The sequence below is a fragment of the Halichoerus grypus genome, chromosome 12 (assembly GCF_964656455.1).
Source record: "Halichoerus grypus chromosome 12, mHalGry1.hap1.1, whole genome shotgun sequence".
NCBI lineage: Eukaryota > Metazoa > Chordata > Mammalia > Carnivora > Phocidae > Halichoerus > Halichoerus grypus.
The window spans coordinates 20,710,363-20,728,119 of record NC_135723.1 but is presented as its reverse complement, the minus strand read 5'-3'; the positions used below and the strand labels follow the sequence as shown (position 1 = coordinate 20,728,119).

General features: G+C 41.4%; 1 protein-coding gene across 3 annotated transcripts in view; it reads left to right on the top strand.

The window, feature by feature from the left end:
• Positions 1-17,757, top strand: part of LHFPL3 (LHFPL tetraspan subfamily member 3) — a 569,066-nt gene that overhangs the window by 390,713 nt on the left and 160,596 nt on the right. For all 3 annotated transcript variants that reach the window (XM_036067459.2, XM_036067461.2, XM_036067460.2), the window contains exon 2: positions 16,304-16,540. In XM_036067459.2, coding sequence (XP_035923352.1) covers positions 16,304-16,540 — 237 coding nt within the window. The remainder of the gene's footprint in view (positions 1-16,303; positions 16,541-17,757) is intronic.

Sequence of the window (17,757 nt, the reverse complement as noted above, 5' to 3'; positions counted from 1 at the left end):
TTCGCTCTCATTTTTACATTATCGGAATACTCTAGGCAAATGAAGACACTACCGGTTTTTGCTCCAATTTCTCTGACAGATCTTTTCTTCAAAACTGTTCACACTACTAATTTCACTGGGGATTCTGGACTCCCAGAAGCCTAACTGATGACTCTGGCTTTATAGAAAAATAATAATATCATTAGTGTCCAGAGATCAGCACTGATCACATGGGAATCATGGGTAAGAATTGAGATATTGAGCTCATCCTACACACTAGACCCATAACTAACTTCATACAGCTGGTTCTGGACCTCCCAGTATGTTGCCTGTCTTTGTGAAGATACGTTCAGAGGTGTGAAGGTTGGGCCACAGGTTGAATACATTAGTACCTAGAGATAAGGGGACAGAACACATATGTACTCTTACTCCAACTTCCAAATGTGTCACCTGGCAGAAGTTTCAGGAAGCTTTTATTTAGCTCTGTCACTCTGCAGATATCACAGTGTTGGATGTTGATCACCCACATTTTAAGAAAGAATGGAGAAAATATAGTCTCTGGTGACGGACTCTACAGGGCTGGAGCTATTGAGATGGCCTTGTTTGCTGCAGTTTAGATGAGCTTAGCCAGATATTTGTTACAACCCCAACAGGAAGCCAGTGCTGAAAGGGAGAAAATTGGGACAAGCAAGACTGATCTTACCCTGAGCCACTACTGGGACTAGCCAGTGGCTCAAAGGATTGCAAAGTTAGGCTTGATTCAAGCTGGAGGTAATGTCCAAGGCAGAGAGTGGGCAAGCAGTGGATTGGGTCCTGCAGCTAGAAGGCCCATAAGTCAAGGCCATTCTGAACATCACTTGCTTTGGTCAGGTAATCCACCTTCTTGGAACATAACTCCACCTTGCCTTTAACGGCATAAGAAAAAGAATTTACATAACAGAGCCAAGCAAAATATCAGGACTCCAGACAAGCAGACTGAAAATAAGATCAAATGTTGGCCCCAACAAGAAACCATATAATCAGGAAACCAAGACAGAACCATGTCACAAACTGAGAAAACCCAGCCATAATCCATGGAAGGCCAGCTGTGAGAGGCACGGGTGCTCAGGGTTCATCCCATATAATAGATCTACAACTGACTTCATGTGCCTCTATCTGGACCCCAGGAACTACAAATCAGAAGACGGGAACAAGATTACACCAAGACACTGCTATGTATCATATTACATGGTAGGTAGAATAATGCCTCCCAAAGATGTCCACACACTAGCCCTTGGAACCTGTGACTATGTTAGGTTACATGGAAAAGGGGAATTATGTTTGTGGACACAATTAATTTTGCTGATCAGCTGACCTTGTGATGGGGAGATTATCCAGGTTGGCCTAATCTAATCACATGAATTCTTAAAACTAGAAGGAGAAGAAGTAAACGAGAGGATCAGAGAGATGGTACACAAAAAAGACACGACTTGCCATTGCTGACTTGAAGATGACCAGGGGCCAGGAACCAAGGAATGCTGGCATTCTCTTGAAGCTGGAAAAGAGAAGAAAGTGAATTGTCTTGCAGAGCCGCCAGAATGGAATGCAGCCCTACAACACCTTGATTTTAGCCCAGCCAGACCCATATCAGAATTCTGATCTACAGAACTATAAGATAATAAATTCACGTCATTTTAAGCCACTAGGTTGGCGGTGGTGATTTGTTGCAGTAACAATGGAAAACAAATACACATTATGAAGAAAGGAATATTTAGATTGCCATTGACTCTAGAATCAGCCAAACCATAACTTGTCTCAAATGATATTTCTTTTATATACAAAAAGTGACTTCTCCTTGAAGAATACAAATAATACCTTGAAGAGGGGGAGCAGACTTGTTGTAGGGGGGAGAATGTGTATTTATCTTCTCTTGACTCCCTGGAGCTGAGCACAAGTCAAGCTAGGGACCGGACCCAAGCCTGGATCACAGCCATTTTAGACTGTTCTCAATTTCCATTTAGAAATGTTAAGTTCTGCTCATGGTCCTATATTTGTCTCCAACAAGAACTAGTATCTCCTACAAGGAAATTCTTTAGTGAAATGAATTAGAACAAGTGTACCATCCTATCACTTTATTAAATGTTTCTAACTAGCAGAGTCTATCAGTAATTCACATGACCGTCATCCCAGAACTTAAAATGTTTTAGATCATCACAGTACTGTATTTCCATGGGTAAACCCCAGCCTCAGCTGGGAGAGTAGCAAATGAATCACAACAGATTTTTTTGTATTCCCAGAAGGAACCTGGAGCCTGTGGATAAAGGGTGAAAGTACAGAACCCTGAGGGGAGGAAAGATCCCCAAGGGCAGAGAGAGCAAAAGCCCAAGCTCCTGCTCAGGTTCTAGAACTTACCCTCAGCCCTGCCTGAGGCTACTCTGCAGCGCACAAGTTCAAAGCAAAACCACCTTCTGGGCATTTCACTGGCAGGTGAAGACTCGGTTAAATTTCATTTTAGTCAAGGGAAGTCATTGTTCTGATTCAAGCATTGTTCAAATGTCACACTGGTCAAGGTTTTATCTATAAACTTTTGGCTACTGCTTTCAGAATTTGAAGTTGAAAGATGTGCGAAAATTTTTTGACAGAACATTTAACACGCTGACTTCTTTTACCCTCTCTTGACCTGGTTTTTGTCCCACACTTTTTTTGATACCTACTGCCAATTCCAATTCAGTTTCTCTGGGGAGTTTCTTGTTCGGAAGCTGTAGCATTCTCTATAGAAGATCTTGCCATAGATCGGTTCAAGCCTAACATATCTCAAATTATTTATTTTCCAAAGTCTGGATAATTTGTTTTGAAGGAGCAGCAAAGAAAATGGAAGGCCAAAAACACATTTTAAGGAAAATCTGCTGGGAAAAGGGAATAAGAAATAAAAAGGGGAAAAAAGGGAATTTAAACAATTTGCCACAGTTGTCTTTTTCTTTAGATTTTTGATTGTTTAAATGTCATAAATCAGTTCCTCTGAGTCCACAGAACCTTCATCTTAAGCATTCAAGGGGTGAGGGGATGGGAGGGCAGAAATGACACTGAAGAGAAGCAGAATAGACGTAAGGAACCGTCAGCTCGTAGATTTTGTTATCCAGAGCCCCATCATGCTGCTCTGCCCTTTTCGATGTGGTGGAAAAGTAAGTGCCTGGTCTAGATCATGTCTGTCCTAAATGATATTATGAGTCCTTTCTGCAAAGAGAATGACAGCACTCTATAGCTTATACAACTGTTCTTTAACTGTGTAAGGACCAGGACTGGTGTAGAGGGATATATAGATAAAGAAAGGTAGGGCGGGAAGTAAGTAGGTAGGTAGGTAGGCAGATAGATAAATAGATTGATAGGTAGATGATTGAGAGATAGATAGATAGATAGATGATAGATAGATAGATAGATAGATAGATAGATAATCAGCTTAAACTCTGAAAAAGCACAGCCTGGGAGTCTATTAGAAATGTGAAAATCTGTGCATCTGATCACCCCTTGGAAGTGAGATCCATGCTTACAAAGGATGGTCATCTTTCTTGAGCTTGGTTCTGCTTCTGACATTTTTGGCATGCAGTATTTAGTTTTTCCACATGTTTCCTTTGAATAATTCATTTTTGCCATTTGAAGTTTCTAAAGCATTAAAATGTTACTTCAGGAGAATAAAATCAAAAGTGAGCAAAGAGACTCATAAATACAGAGAACAAATTGGTGGTTGCCAGAGTGTTGGGGGGGAGGATGGGCAAAATAGGCAAAGGGGATTAAGAGGTACAAACTTTCAGTTATGAAATAAGTAAGTCATGGTGATATGAAATACAGTATGAGGAATATAGTCAGTAATATTGTAATATCTGTGTATGGTGACAGATGGTAACTACACTTATCGTGATGAGCATTTACTAATGTATATAAATGTCAAATCACTATGTGCACCTGAAACTAATATAATATTGTATGTCGACTGTACTAAAATTTAAAAAAACATAAACATATAAAAGAGAGCAAGCCATAGAAAAGAAAAGCTTGCCCCCGGTGCCAAATTTCCTTTCAGGAAAGCGTATAGACACGGGCACTCTGCCTCCAGGGGCTCCCACAGGCTTGGGAGAGCTCATCCTCACTGAGAAGGAATTTCCTTGCTCCTCAAGTGACCCCTTGTGCTGAGAAATGAAATCCTGGTAACCAGATTGGCCGGAGATCCCTGACCTTGTCCAACGGCGGCCAACAGTGACTTTCCCTGAGTCCCGTGGTGAAGCAGGCGAGAGCCAGGGTGCCACCCGCTCTGCACCTGCTTTTCAAGAAGACACGAGTCAGTTCGGGAAGCATTTCTCCAAGCTCGTTATTTCCCATAATATGTGTATGCATGGAGCATCAGTGAGTACAGACTGATTCCTAACTATGAGTAATATAAGGTAAAGAGTAGGTAGCATTCAGTGATCTCCGCCGGCCTCCTTGTTTCACAGATAAAATAGCCGCGGTACAACGAGCCACGTGGGAAACTGCTGGCTGGGGAATTATTAATCTGGGTCGCTTTGTCATCCTGGCTCCAGCGGATTTTGCTGAGAGAATGGTGATACATGTACTACAAAGGGTTCTGTTCATATGGTTGCATAGAGGAAGAATCTTTTCTTCAGACCCTATGTCTGAAATGCAGTGTAGGTTTTCGCACATGAAAATGTTGCCTGAGTCAGGGGCTTTCCTGCAAACAAACAAACAAAAACAATTTCAGACGTGTTCGTGACCTGTCAGCACCTTCAGTTATGTTTATGAAAGTGTCCATTAAAACAATGTGTCTATTACAAGCCAGAGAAGTTACTCAGAAACTTCAGTAGAACATAGTTGATTCTATCTTTATTTTTCCCCGAAGGAGGTATTATGTTACATGCAAGTAACCATGTATAAATTAAGAAGGTACATATGTATTCATAGACATATATATATTTATACATATAATCTCAAAAGGAATATAAGAACATATAAGAATGTCTGGCTGACACATAGGCAACTTAAAATATCAAGCCAAAAATTCAGGGTGGATTTTCTTGTGAAATGTGTATAAATCCAAATATACATGTATTTATGTAGTAAAACCTCATTAATTCCCATTCGACGCATGTAGACTTTATAACTAGTCAAATGCTCTTGGCATTACATATAAGATGAAATACTGATTAGGTGAAATAGTAGTGTAAACAAAAGAAATATTTATGCATATAAAAGCTCACAGTTTCTTTTTTTTTTTTTTTAATTTTTTTTATTGTTATGTTAATCCCCATACATTACATCATTAGTTTTAGATATAGTGTTCCATGATTCATTGTTTGTGCATAACACCCAGTGCTCCATGCAGAACGTGCCCTCCTCAATACCCATCACCAGGCTAACCCATCCTCCCAACCCCCTCCCCTCTAGAACCCCCAGTTTGTTTTTCAGAGTCCATCGTCTCTCATGGTTCTTCTCCCCCTCCGATTTCCCCCCCTTCATTCTTCCCCTCCTGCTACATTCTTCTTCTTCTTTTTTTCTTTCTTAACATATATTGCATTATTTGTTTTAGAGGTACAGATCTGAGATTCAACAGTCCTGCACAATTCACAGCGCTTACCAGAACACATAACCTCCCCAGTGTCCATCACCCAGTCACCCCATCCCTCCCACCCCACCCCCCACTCCAGCAACCCTCAGTTTGTTTCCTGAGATTAAGAATTCCTCATATCAGTGAGGTCATATGATACATGTCTTTCTCTGTTTGACTTATTTCGCTCAGCATAATACCCTCCAGTTCCATCCACGTCGTTGCAAATGGCAAGATCTTATTCCTTTTGATGGCTGCATAATATTCCATTGCATATATATACCACATCTTCTTTATCCATTCATCTGTTGATGGACATCTTGGCTCTTTCCACAGTTTGGCTATTGTGGACATTGCTGCTATAAACATCGGGGTGCACGTAGCCTTTCGGGTCCCTACTTTTGTATCTTTGGGGTAAATACCCAGGAGTGCAATTGCTGGATCATATGGTAGCTCTATTTTCAACTTTTTGAGGAACCTCCATACTGTTTTCCAGAGTGGCTGCACCAGCTTGCATTCCCACCAACAGTGTAGGAGGGTTCCCCTTTCTCCGCATCCCCGCCAACATCTGTCATTTCCTGACTTGTTAATTTTAGCCATTCTGACTGGTGTGAGGTGGTATCTCATTGAGGTTTTGATTTGGATTTCCCTGATGCCGAGCGATATTGAACACTTTTTCATGTGTCTGTTGGCCATTTGGATGTCTTCTTTGGAGAAATGTCTGTTCATGTCTTCTGCCCATTTCTTGATTGGATTCTTTGTTCTTTGGGTGTTGAGTTTGATGAGTTCTTTATAGATTTTGGATACTAGCCCTTTATCTGATATGTCATTTGCAAATATCTTCTCCCATTCTGTCAGTTGTCTTTTGGTTTTGTTGACTGTTTCCTTTGCTTTGCAAAAGCTTTTTATCTTGATGAAGTCCCAAGAGTTCATTTTTGCCCTTGCTTCCCTTGCCTTTGGCGATGTTTCTAGGAAGAAGTTGCTGCGGCTGAGGTCGAAGAGGTTGCTGCCTGTGTTCTCCTTTAGGATTTTGATGGACTCCTGTCTCACATTGAGGTCTTTCAACCATTTGGAGTCTATTTTTGTGTGTGGTGTAAGGAAATGGTCCAGTTTCATTCTTCTGCATGTGGCTGTCCAATTTTCCCAACACCATTTGTTGAAGAGACTGTCTTTTTTCCATTGGACATTCTTTCCTGCTTTGTCGAAGATTAGTTGACCATAGAGTTGAGGGTCCATTTCTGGGCTCTCTATTCTGTTCCATTGATCTATGTGTCTGTTTTTGTGCCAGTACCATACTGTCTTGATGATGACAGCTTTGTAGTAGAGCTGGAAGTCTGGAATTGTGATGCCGCCGGCTTTGCTTTTCTTTTTCAACATTCCTCTGGCTATGCGGGGTCTTTTCTGGTTCCATACAAATTTTAGGATTATTTGTTCCATTTCTTTGAAGAAAGTGGATGGTATTTTGATGGGGATTGCATTGAATGTGTAGATTGCTCTAGGTAGGATTGACATCTTCACAATATTTGTTCTTCCAATCCATGAGCATGGAACGTTTTTCCATTTCTTTGTGTCTTCCTCAATTTCTTTCATGAGTATTTTATAGTTTTCTGAGTACAGATCCTTTGCCTCTTTGGTTAGATTTATTCCTAGGTATCTTATGGTTTTGGGTGCAATTGTAAATGGGATCGACTCCTTAATTTCTCTTTCTTCTGACTTGTTGTTGGTGTATAGGAATGCCACTGACTTCTGTGCATTGATTTTATATCCTGCCACTTGACTGAATTCCTGTATGAGTTCTAGCAGTTTTGGGGTGGAGTCTTTGGGATTTTCCACATAAAGTATCATATCATCCGCAAAGAGTGAGAGTTTGACTTCTTCTTTGCCAATTTGGATGCCTTTGATTTCTTTTTGTTGTCTGATTGCTGTGGCTAGGACTTCCAATACTATGTTGAATAGCAGTGGTGATAGTGGACATCCCTGCCGCGTTCCTGACCTTAGGGGGAAAGCTCTCAGTTTTTCCCCATTGAGAATGATATTCGCTGTAGGTTTTTCATAGATGGCTTTTATGATATTGAGGTATGTACCCTCTATCCCTATACTCTGAAGAGTTTTGATCAAGAAAGGATGCTGTACTTTGTCAAATGCTTTTTCTGCATCTATTGAGAGGATCATGTGATTCTTGTTTTTTCTTTTGTTAATGTATTGTATCACGTTGATTGATTTGCGGATGTTGAACCAACCTTGCAGCCCAGGGATAAATCCGACTTGGTCGTGGTGAATAATCCTTTTAATGTACTGTTGGATCCTATTGGCTAGTATTTTGGTGAGAATTTTTGCATCCATGTTCATCAGGGATATTGGTCTGTAATTCTCCTTTTTAAAGGGGTCTTTGTCTGGTTTTGGGATCAAGGTAATGCTGGCCTCATAAAATGAGTTTGGAAGTTTTCCTTCCATTTCTATTTTTTGGAACAGTTTCAGAAGGATAGGTATTAATTCTTCTTGAAATGTTTGGTAGAATTCCCCTGGGAAGCCATCTGGCCCTGGGCTTAAAAGCTCACAGTTTCTAAGTATCGTTTTAGTAGTAGCTCTCGTACTCAAAGAATAAATGTCTGATTATAAACACCATGTTAAGCAATGCCAAGATTCTGTAAGTGTTCTTAATACTAAAACCAATGTTCTAAAGTGATTTCACATGCATTATTATCGTTAATAAGGAAAGGGTAATAGCATAGTTGGTGTTAAAAGCATGGATTCCAAAACTAGACTGTCTGATTCAAATCTGGCTGTCCCATTTGTGAGCTTTGTGTGACCTTCGGCAAGGTATTTGAAAGTTCTGTGCCTCAGCTTCCTCATATGTAAAACAGAAAATAACGTTGGGGTTCAGAGACCCTCTGTCCCCCCTCTGCAATGGACTGGATTTTTATGTCTCCTCAAGACTCAGGTTGAAACCCTAATCCCAGTGTGATGGTATGAGGAGGTGGGGCCTTTAGGAGGTAATTAGGTCGTGGGCGTGGAGCCCTCATAGATGATTAGTGCCTGGATAAGAAGGGGCTAAGAAAGGGCGGAGAGAGTGAGAGCTAGCTTTCTCTCCACCCCGTGAGGATACAAGCCAGTCTTCTGCAACCCAGAAGAGGGTGCTCACCACAACCCAACCATGCCAGTTCTCTAATCAAAGACTTCCAGTCTCCCAGACTGGGGGACCCTCCTCAGCTCTGAACCCACTGAGAAAGAGAATTGGCAGCAGGAACCCAAAATATCCCCTTTATTATGAGAAAGACTAGGTTGAAGAAATGGCCCTGGGTCGCTCGGCCAAAAGGACTTCCTAAGCTGCTCCCTCAGAATTAGGCCTACTTACCTTCCCACTCTTAGCACTGGAAAAGCAAGCCCGCCCTGTGTTAAATCCCCAGTGCAGAGGAGTGGGACACGGGCCTCGTGTAGGCAAACAGCTCCTAAGGTAAAGTCAGGAGGGGGCTGGGCCGGTATGCCCAGATTTTCCTCCCGGAAATCACTCCATCTCCATGGAGAGGAATAAGGTGTGGGATAAGGGGCCAAGAGTATTTTAGGAAAAATCCCTTTTTGTGGAAACTAGAAAAGCCAAGAACAAGTGCTCTCATGTTCGCTTGGCTTTGAGAATTAAATGAGATGATGTGCACTGTACCCTACTTGTGAGCGTTAATAATTATTAGCTATTATGTGTGTTATTCTTAACTAAGTCACTATCAAGAGTTTAAGGAATTTGATTGGATCCAAGATACATGTCAAAAGCCGACTAGTGAACATGCTAGAGATCAGAACTGCATTGTGTTTTTAAGTTCTAAATTCTGATTTGTGTTACACTTAGCTATTAAACCTCAAAATTTGGGTAAATTAGCAAGTGATGTTGTACCATTAATGGTTTTTCCCCTTGTCTGGCATCCTCTTCTGGAAAAGCTTTTTCTCCACTATGTAGCTCCTAAGTGCAGGTGTGGGCAGATGCCTGATTAGCCCTTTCAGCGATGCTGGGGGCGCGCGGCTGACTCAGCGCGAGGTACAGAGAGATGCATGGCTCTTTCCCCGGGCAATTAGGGCTGAGCATCTAGGCAGCGTGGAGGAGCTTTTATCATCATCACACACCCCTGTCTGACTCTTCTCTTCGGAGAGCCCAGTGTTTATTCACGCTTTTTCTTCCCCCGCTTTCTAAGGGATGTGGTATCTTTTGTGCTATGACCTCAAGGTAAATGCTCCTAAAATTATACTGGGTTTAAGACCAAAATTTATCAGGAGCCCGTTTGTTTTCTCCGCCGGACTCTCACCCACAGTATTCCGTGTCCTGGGTTACCTAGCAACGCAGTTACGCAGAGGTAAACTGAGGTGTAAACATGATACCTTCCCCAGATGTATAAATACCGTGGCTCGGGCTTGTTGGCTAACGAAGGAGCGGTGGGAAGGGGCGCCTCTCCTTCCCCAGGTGTGCGGAGTGACAATCACAGGAAAGTTCCCTCGCGTCGCGTGGCGGCTCTGCTGGTGTCAGTTACTTCGATGAGCGCGTGCCGGAGTCATTGATGGAGTTAAATGAATGCAGGCTCGTTTTTCCACCGCGTTCCCCGTGACTGCTTCAGCAACATGAGGCAATTTATCATGCTTTTTGTGCAACAGTGCATAGACTTTTTAAAGAATGAATTTAGACTTCTTCCTGTCCCAAAAATAAGCCATTCTCAGGTTCAAAGTCCTGATTAGGAGAGTTGGACCAGCGGCGTCGGCATGCCCACGTGACCCATCATAGCCCTCCCCCACCCACCCCCTTGCTTTTCTCATCTTGCTAGGTTTTCCTTTGGAGAAAGACCCAATTAAAAACCCTGGTGGATTTTTCTAAGGACGTTTCCTTCACAGAGCTTACATTTGGCTCTTTGGCCAGAAAACGGACAGAGCAGTTAGCGGCTCTAGGGAGTTTCTAGTTGTTTGTGTAGGGTTTCAGAAGAACCCACTGTGGGCATCACCAGCCTTCCGAGAGAGGGTTCTTTTAGAATGTGAATGCTTCCTAACCATTTGGCATACGCTTAAACTTGACATCAACAGTACTGTCCTCACAAGGACATCTTTATTATGTGTTCTAAGTTAGATGTCATGACAGCTTACAGTAAGGACACGGGTTTCTTTCCATCATTGTTCTCTACTCACCTCCAGCTTGTGAGCTCTAACATTCAGAAATGTTCTCTGATATACTTCCAGAAAACCTGCTGCTGAAATGAAAGAATCTATCGCTCCAAGTAAGTTAGTCATTTCCTAGGTGACATTCTAATAAGAAACCCATTTGGGGATAATAGTCCAGTTGGAACTAATTCTCCATGTATTCCTCATGGTCAGGAAATAGCATGTCCAAATTAATCAAATGTCCCGGTGCCTTGTGTATTCTAATGTTTAATAGAGTGATGCTGCTACATCTTCTAGGATGATCAATTTGTAAAGCATTAGAAATAATTATAAAACCAAGAGGAATATTATTTAATTTTTCATTGAGACATTAGCCTAGGATCTTGCAGGTACTGCTTAGGATTAGGAACAGCTGTTGGTTTCCACTGGCACATTGTGCAGGTTAATAAGGTTCTGGCTGATAGAATGCCAGAAAACAGAATTTATTATAGCACTCAAGCATTAATGTGGAACATAGTAATACCTTGCCAAAGAAACTAACAGGGCCTAAACTATTTTAATGGCTTCAAATAATCTTAAATACACTATAACTTTTGGGGGACTTCGCATTTCAAAAATAAAATAGCCAAGTAGGGGAAGTTTGGATAAGGGGAGAAGAAAATGTATATTTTGGTAATACATTGTCAGAAACTAAAATTTTTGTTATGTAATGGCCATGTGGAAGCACAGCTTTCAAAAGGATAGGATTTATTTATTTAAAAATTGGATTTGGGGGCACCTGGGTGGCTCAGTCACTTAAGCATCTGACTTTTGGTTTCAGCTCAGGTCATGATCTCACAGTCCTGGGATCTGGCCCTGCATCAGGCTCTGCACTCAATGCAGAGTTTACTTGTCCTTCTCCCTCTACTCCTCCCCTCCATTCGTGCTTGCTCACATGCGTGCACTCTCGCTCGCGCTCTCTCTCTCTCAAACAAATGAATAAATAAAATCTTTTTTAAAGATTGGATTTTAGTCACAGATTTCACTTACAAAGCTTTAAAAGCTTTTAAATGCAATTGAGCTTAATTTTTATTCTATAATACGACCATCCAGATTTTCAGAACAGATACATTAGAAGAAGACCAAATGTTTCACTTTAAAAAGAAGGCCAACAAGAAGTGAGTGGGGCATCCAAGACATTCCAGTGCCCTGTGGCCTACCGGACACCTGGTGTGGAGTACACTTACTGGGGGGAGACCTAAACATTTTCCCCAGGAGGCCAGAGCCCGACGCTGTCAGCCCAGGTTTTATCCTCAGATTTCTCTGAACAGCTACTCCCTCAGCCTATCGAAAATAAGAATTCCATTTCAAAAATTTGAGCCAAATTTTTGTAACTTTGAGCCAAATACCCATTGCATAAAATGAAGCACAATTGCCTATCCTCTATCTCCTCAGATTCATCTTGTAAAATTTGATTAAGGAAATCCTATCCTTTGAAGATAGGGAGCAATGATAGAACCACTCTTATTCTCCTGTGGTTTTAGTTTCAGATTATTAATTCTGCCTCTGTTTTTATCCTGATCTGTAACTCAGAATTTCTAGAAATGGACCTTTTAAGATAATCTACCCTCAGTGTAGAAAGACCTTGAGAAAAGATGTCTTTATTGATGTCACCATTCCACAAATATCCTGTTCCAGTGAAGCTGTCCTGCAATGTCCAATAACCTGCCCAAACCTGTGTTACTTGGTGATTTCTATTAAGTTTTGCTAGAGCTATAAGTAATATAAGAGTGTCATTCTCGGGCGCCTGGGTGGCTCAGTTGGTTAAGCGACTGCCTTCGGCTCAGGTCATGATCCTGGAGTCCCAGGATCGAGTCCCGCATCGGGCTCCCTGCTCAGCAGGGAGTCTGCTTCTCCCTCTGACCCTCCCCCCTCTCATGCTCTCTCTCTATCTCATTCTCTCTCTCAAATAAATAAATAAAATCTTAAAAAAAAAAAAAAGTGTCATTCTCCAAGTGATTCCCATTCATAAAGGAAAAATACTTGGTTTTCATTCTTTCTGCATCAGAAAGTAATTTTCTCATACATAAACATTATTTAATGTGTAAAAAACATTTAGAATATTTTTAAAATCTTCCAAGTAACATAGTATTTTTAGAGGAGATTTTTCTCAACTGTGGTTTGGATTCAAGCATCTTGTGTGTCTTCCCAAATAAAGTTAATTTTTGCTCATGGAAACTACATTTTTTTTTTTTTAATACACAGATCATCATTGCTAGAAAGACCTTGGAGAGCATGTTGGTATTGAGTGCTAGGAGATAACAGAAGGAGTGGGAATTTGAAATATTTTGAAATCATCAACTTTTTTCTTTTTTTTCTTTTTTTAAAGATTTTGTCACAGAGAGAGGGAGAGCACATGCATGCAAGCACAAGGAGGGGGAGCAGGCAGAGGAAGGAGCCTGATGTGGGATTCAATCCCGGGACCCTGGGACCATGACCTGAGCCAAAGGCAGACACTTAACCTACCGAGCCACCCAGGCATCCCCATCAACATTTTTCTAATTGTTCTCCTGAGTACTTGTAATCTATTGTCTGATCATAACAAAATTATCTCTGTTGAATGTCCCCTTTTAAAGATGAATCTTCAACTAGATTTGTGACCTTGGGTAGTTGTAATATTGACTTCTATAAACTATATATTGGAGTATACTGTCTAGGTGTTTTAATTCATTTACTCATTTGTTTTACTTTCCCATTCAAAAGTATTTTAGTGCCAGCTATCTACAAGGCACTGTTTTAGGTGCTAGGAGTACGGCAGCTTACCAAAGTTTCCTTCCTCAGAAAGTTTACAGTCTGTTAATTGAAATACTACTAAATAAGTAACAAATGTAAAAAGCTACAAGGACTCTGAGTAGGTACAGTCAGCGGCTACAGGGGTTCTGAGAAGGGCAATACTGTAGGTCAGGAAGAATTCGAGATGGCTTACTTTGTGCAGGGTGTTGCATTTGACTTGAGCGTTGAAAGCTATTTAGGAGTGGACTATTTAGGCACGATGGTGGCAAACACTGGAGACAGAAGAGAAAAAGAGAATGATCCCCAAACTTGGTGCGTAGACAGGGAGTCAGGTGTGGCTCAACCCAAGTGAAATGGAGAGTCTAAAGGGGAGGGGAGCTGGGAAAGTAAGTGGGGGCTAGATCATGGAGCCTAAGATGTCTGCATGTTCTTCAGTACCAGTGAGGGGTGAGGGGGAAGCCACCGAAGGTTTGGAACATGATGGTCTCAGCAATCATATGTGATCTGGATTAGAGTGAGCTGAACTGAAGGCAGAGGGAAGTTAGGGTTCCTTTTGAGACCTAATGAGGCATAAACTAGGGAAGTGTCCATGACACCTACTTATGCAGAGATCCTGCACACGTACTGTTCTGTAATATAACATGAGACACTAAATCCAAGTTCTCCCGGGCAGTCTTCCCTCTTGGTCTCTGCGTCCTCCACACCTGCCTGTGGAGTCATGCTCCTGTAAAAAATAGGAAATCAGGTGTCCACTGCTGGCTTGTTCAAGAGGTAGCAGCTTGCCAGCTTCAGGAATTGTTTGGCCCTGACCATCACACAACTGTACATTGGTTGTGGCGTCAGAGTCGTCTTAAGTGGCATGCCCTGGAACCAGAACCTGCCTTGAGGCATAGCCCCTGCCTCCCTTGCAACCTCAACATGATCACCTTCTCCATCCCATTACTGATCTCCTGGTCGCTCCTCGAACACCCCAGGCCTCTCTCCAACCCCAGGGCCTTTGCACATGCTATTGCCTGGAACATCTTTCTCATCAATTTCATAGGTCTAGTGCCTTGTCTGTTTCTGGCCTTCGCTTAAATGTCACCCCCTCAAGAGGCCTTACTGTTATTCTTTATCCAAGCCCTTTGTTTCTTTCCTACCTAGGACTTCAACTTCCAACTATTTTATTTGCATGTTACTCATTTTTTTTTTTTTTTTTTTTTGCCTCTTTCCCTGCTAAAACATAGTATGAGCCATGTCTCTTTTCTTGATTGCTGTATCTCTAGCACCAAGAACAGTGTCTGGCACTCCATAGGAGATCATCAATATGTAGCTGTTGAATTAGTGAATGAACCAATGAATTAGTGAATTAATGAACACACCTGTTCAGAAAGCCCTCCATAACCTAAAGCTATCTTCATTTATCCCTAAATAATTAAATATAGAGTGGCAACAAATGACCACTTATCTTCCGTAATCTGCAAAGTGACATATTCTATAGAAAGTGTTCATAGGATTCCCATAGTGATATTTGGGAGATGGAATATAAGTATTCTGCTTAAATTCCTGAATTTCCATTAAAAATTCTGGTACCACAACATGTTGCGGTTTTTTTCAGCCTTCTAAAAATGAAATAGAACAGAGATTAGAAAAGAAAATATCAGGGTGTATTGCATCTGCTAAGTATAGATTCAAAAAACTTTTCAGTGTGTGTGTGTGTGTGTGTGTGTGTGTAAGGAGGTTCCAATATGAAGTTATTTTTTACTATGACTCAAAGTCCGTCTACACTGGGTATTTTCCATGTTATCCTAATTCCTCAGCTGGCTGCTGTGGAGCTCTTCAAAGCCAGTTTTGAATTGTCATTCTGCAGTGTGTTATGATTCCTTTGGTTTATTTGCAATGGAAGCCTTCTCACAAATGCACACCAAAATTCAATTTTTTTAGTATTTTCTTATAGATCAACATACCTTAACCTCTCTCAGAATGCTCAGGCTCACGATAAAGAGTGCTCCCAGAGCTGCAGGGCTAGGCTGCTTTTAAGTAAACCGGCAGAGTGGGGGGAACACCCACAAATATTCAGGGTAGGAGAGTGATAAAATTTGCTGTTCTTTAAATCAAGAATTTGAGGGGCACCTGGGTGGCTCAGTGGGTTAAGCATCTGCCTTCAGCTCAAGTCATGATCTCAGGGTCCTGGGATGGAGTTGAGTCAGGCGCCCTGCTCAGTGGGGAGTCTGCTTCTCCCTCTCCCTCTGCCCTCCCCCCTGCTCTTGCTCTCTCTCATGCTCACTCTCAAATAAATAAAATCTTTTTTAAAAAAATCAAGAATTTGGGCGCCTGGGTGGCTCAGATGGTTGAGCGTCTGCCTTCGGCTCAGGTCATGATCCCGGGGTCCTGGGATCGAGTCCCGCATCGGGCTCTCTGTTCCTTGGGAGCCTGCTTCTCCCTCTGCCTCTCTCTCTCTCTCTCTCTCATGAATAAATAAATAAAAATCTTTAAAATAAAAAAAAAATCAAGAATTTGAAGCAATGATTTGACACACAGTAGCAGTATTTATTAAAATAACATTTATGGGGACGCCTGGGTGGCTCAGTTGGTTAAGCGACTGCCTTCGGCTCAGGTCATGATCCTGGAGTCCCGGGATCGAGTCCCGCATCAGGCTCCCTGCTCGGCAGGGAGTCTGCTTCTCCCTCTGACCCTCCTCCCTCTCATGCTCTCTGTCTCTCATTCTCTCTCTCTCAAATAAATAAATAAAATCTTTAAAAAAAAATAAAAAAAAAATAAAAAAATAAAAAAATAAAAAAATAAAATAACATTTATGTTAACTACTTTGTTTTTTCCTTTTTTTTTCTCTCTCTCTCTCTTTCTCAGCTGCCTGCCTTGTGCTTGGCTGTATGATTTTCCCTGATGGCTGGGATTCAGATGAAGTAAAACGGATGTGTGGAGAAAAGACAGACAAGTACACTCTTGGGGCTTGTTCAGTTCGCTGGGCGTACATCCTGGCTATTATTGGGATTTTGGATGCCCTGATCCTCTCATTTCTGGCATTTGTGCTTGGTAACCGACAAGACAGCTTGATGGCCGAAGAACTGAAGGCAGAAAACAAAGGTAAGATTGCTTTGGGGAACTCTTATCTCTATGCCTCAAGCACGTCAAGTCCAGGGCTTCCGTTGTGGGTCTAGTTTGCTGCGTCTTTCAATGCTATCTAGTTCGTAGACTTTCCCCTAGACTCAACTCAAGAAATTTACACAGTTGAAATACGGGATTTTCACACTTTACCTTTCTAAGGTTCTCGGAGTCCATTATTATTTAAATGCATTTTTCCAGTTTCTTTTTCCCTCCCTAAGTTAATGGCTATGATGCAGCTTGCCTTTTTTTCTTTTTTTTTTTTTTTTTTTTGGTCTAGTTGGTTAAATAGAGAGTACATCCTCTCCATGTATTTCTGCTGTTTTCCAGGTTGAAGTAAATGCCTGGGGGATCTCATAAAACCATCTACAAACGTCTCTATTAAACTGTTCGCAATCATTTTATTTGAAATCAGACTCCTCCTCTCAGAGAGAAGGCACGATATTGGCCCTAAATAGTTAGGGGTTTCAACAGTTACCTAATTAACTGAATTTTAAATGTGTTATCTGGATGGTGAAAAGTTCTCCTATTTACAAAAAGAAAATGCCTTCTGAGACACAAACTAGAATAAAAAACAGGACATTGACTAGTGAGTGATATGTAAATATTACAGAGTGCCAATAAGAAGTAGCAAGTCCTTATTCAAGATGACTCTCCATTCTCTTTCCAGACTTTTAAACCAAGTGTTTGGGGATAGAATTTTACCGTCTCTGTCTGTTGCACGCTTAGATTTATTTCACTGTTTTGTCTTTGTTATTTTTAACTTTAATACTTTGGACTTACATCAGCACCTTCAATTGAGTGACTGATGCTTCTAGTTTTTACTTCTAATTGCAAACTAAATCCATCCTTGAATTATGAAATTTAGCTTACTACTTCAAGTGGTTGCTAACTTCAAAAACTCTTCACTGCTTCAACAGGCCCCAAATAGAAGTATGTGTTAGTATCTACAGGAAGGTCACATGTAATGATAGTGTAGCAAGCTTTATATTTAGACCATCGCTGTTGATGCTTGTAAGCTATGAACTATAAAGAGAGAAAATCAAGAGGTCTAAGAAAGCACGGTCATCTTTGAGCTCTTTCTCGTCCTGATTTGTAGACACAATACATACTAGTTTACTTGGTTCCATCAAAAATATTCTAAACATGGGGCAGCTGGGTGACTCAGTCGGTTGAACGTCTGACTCTTGGTTTTGGCT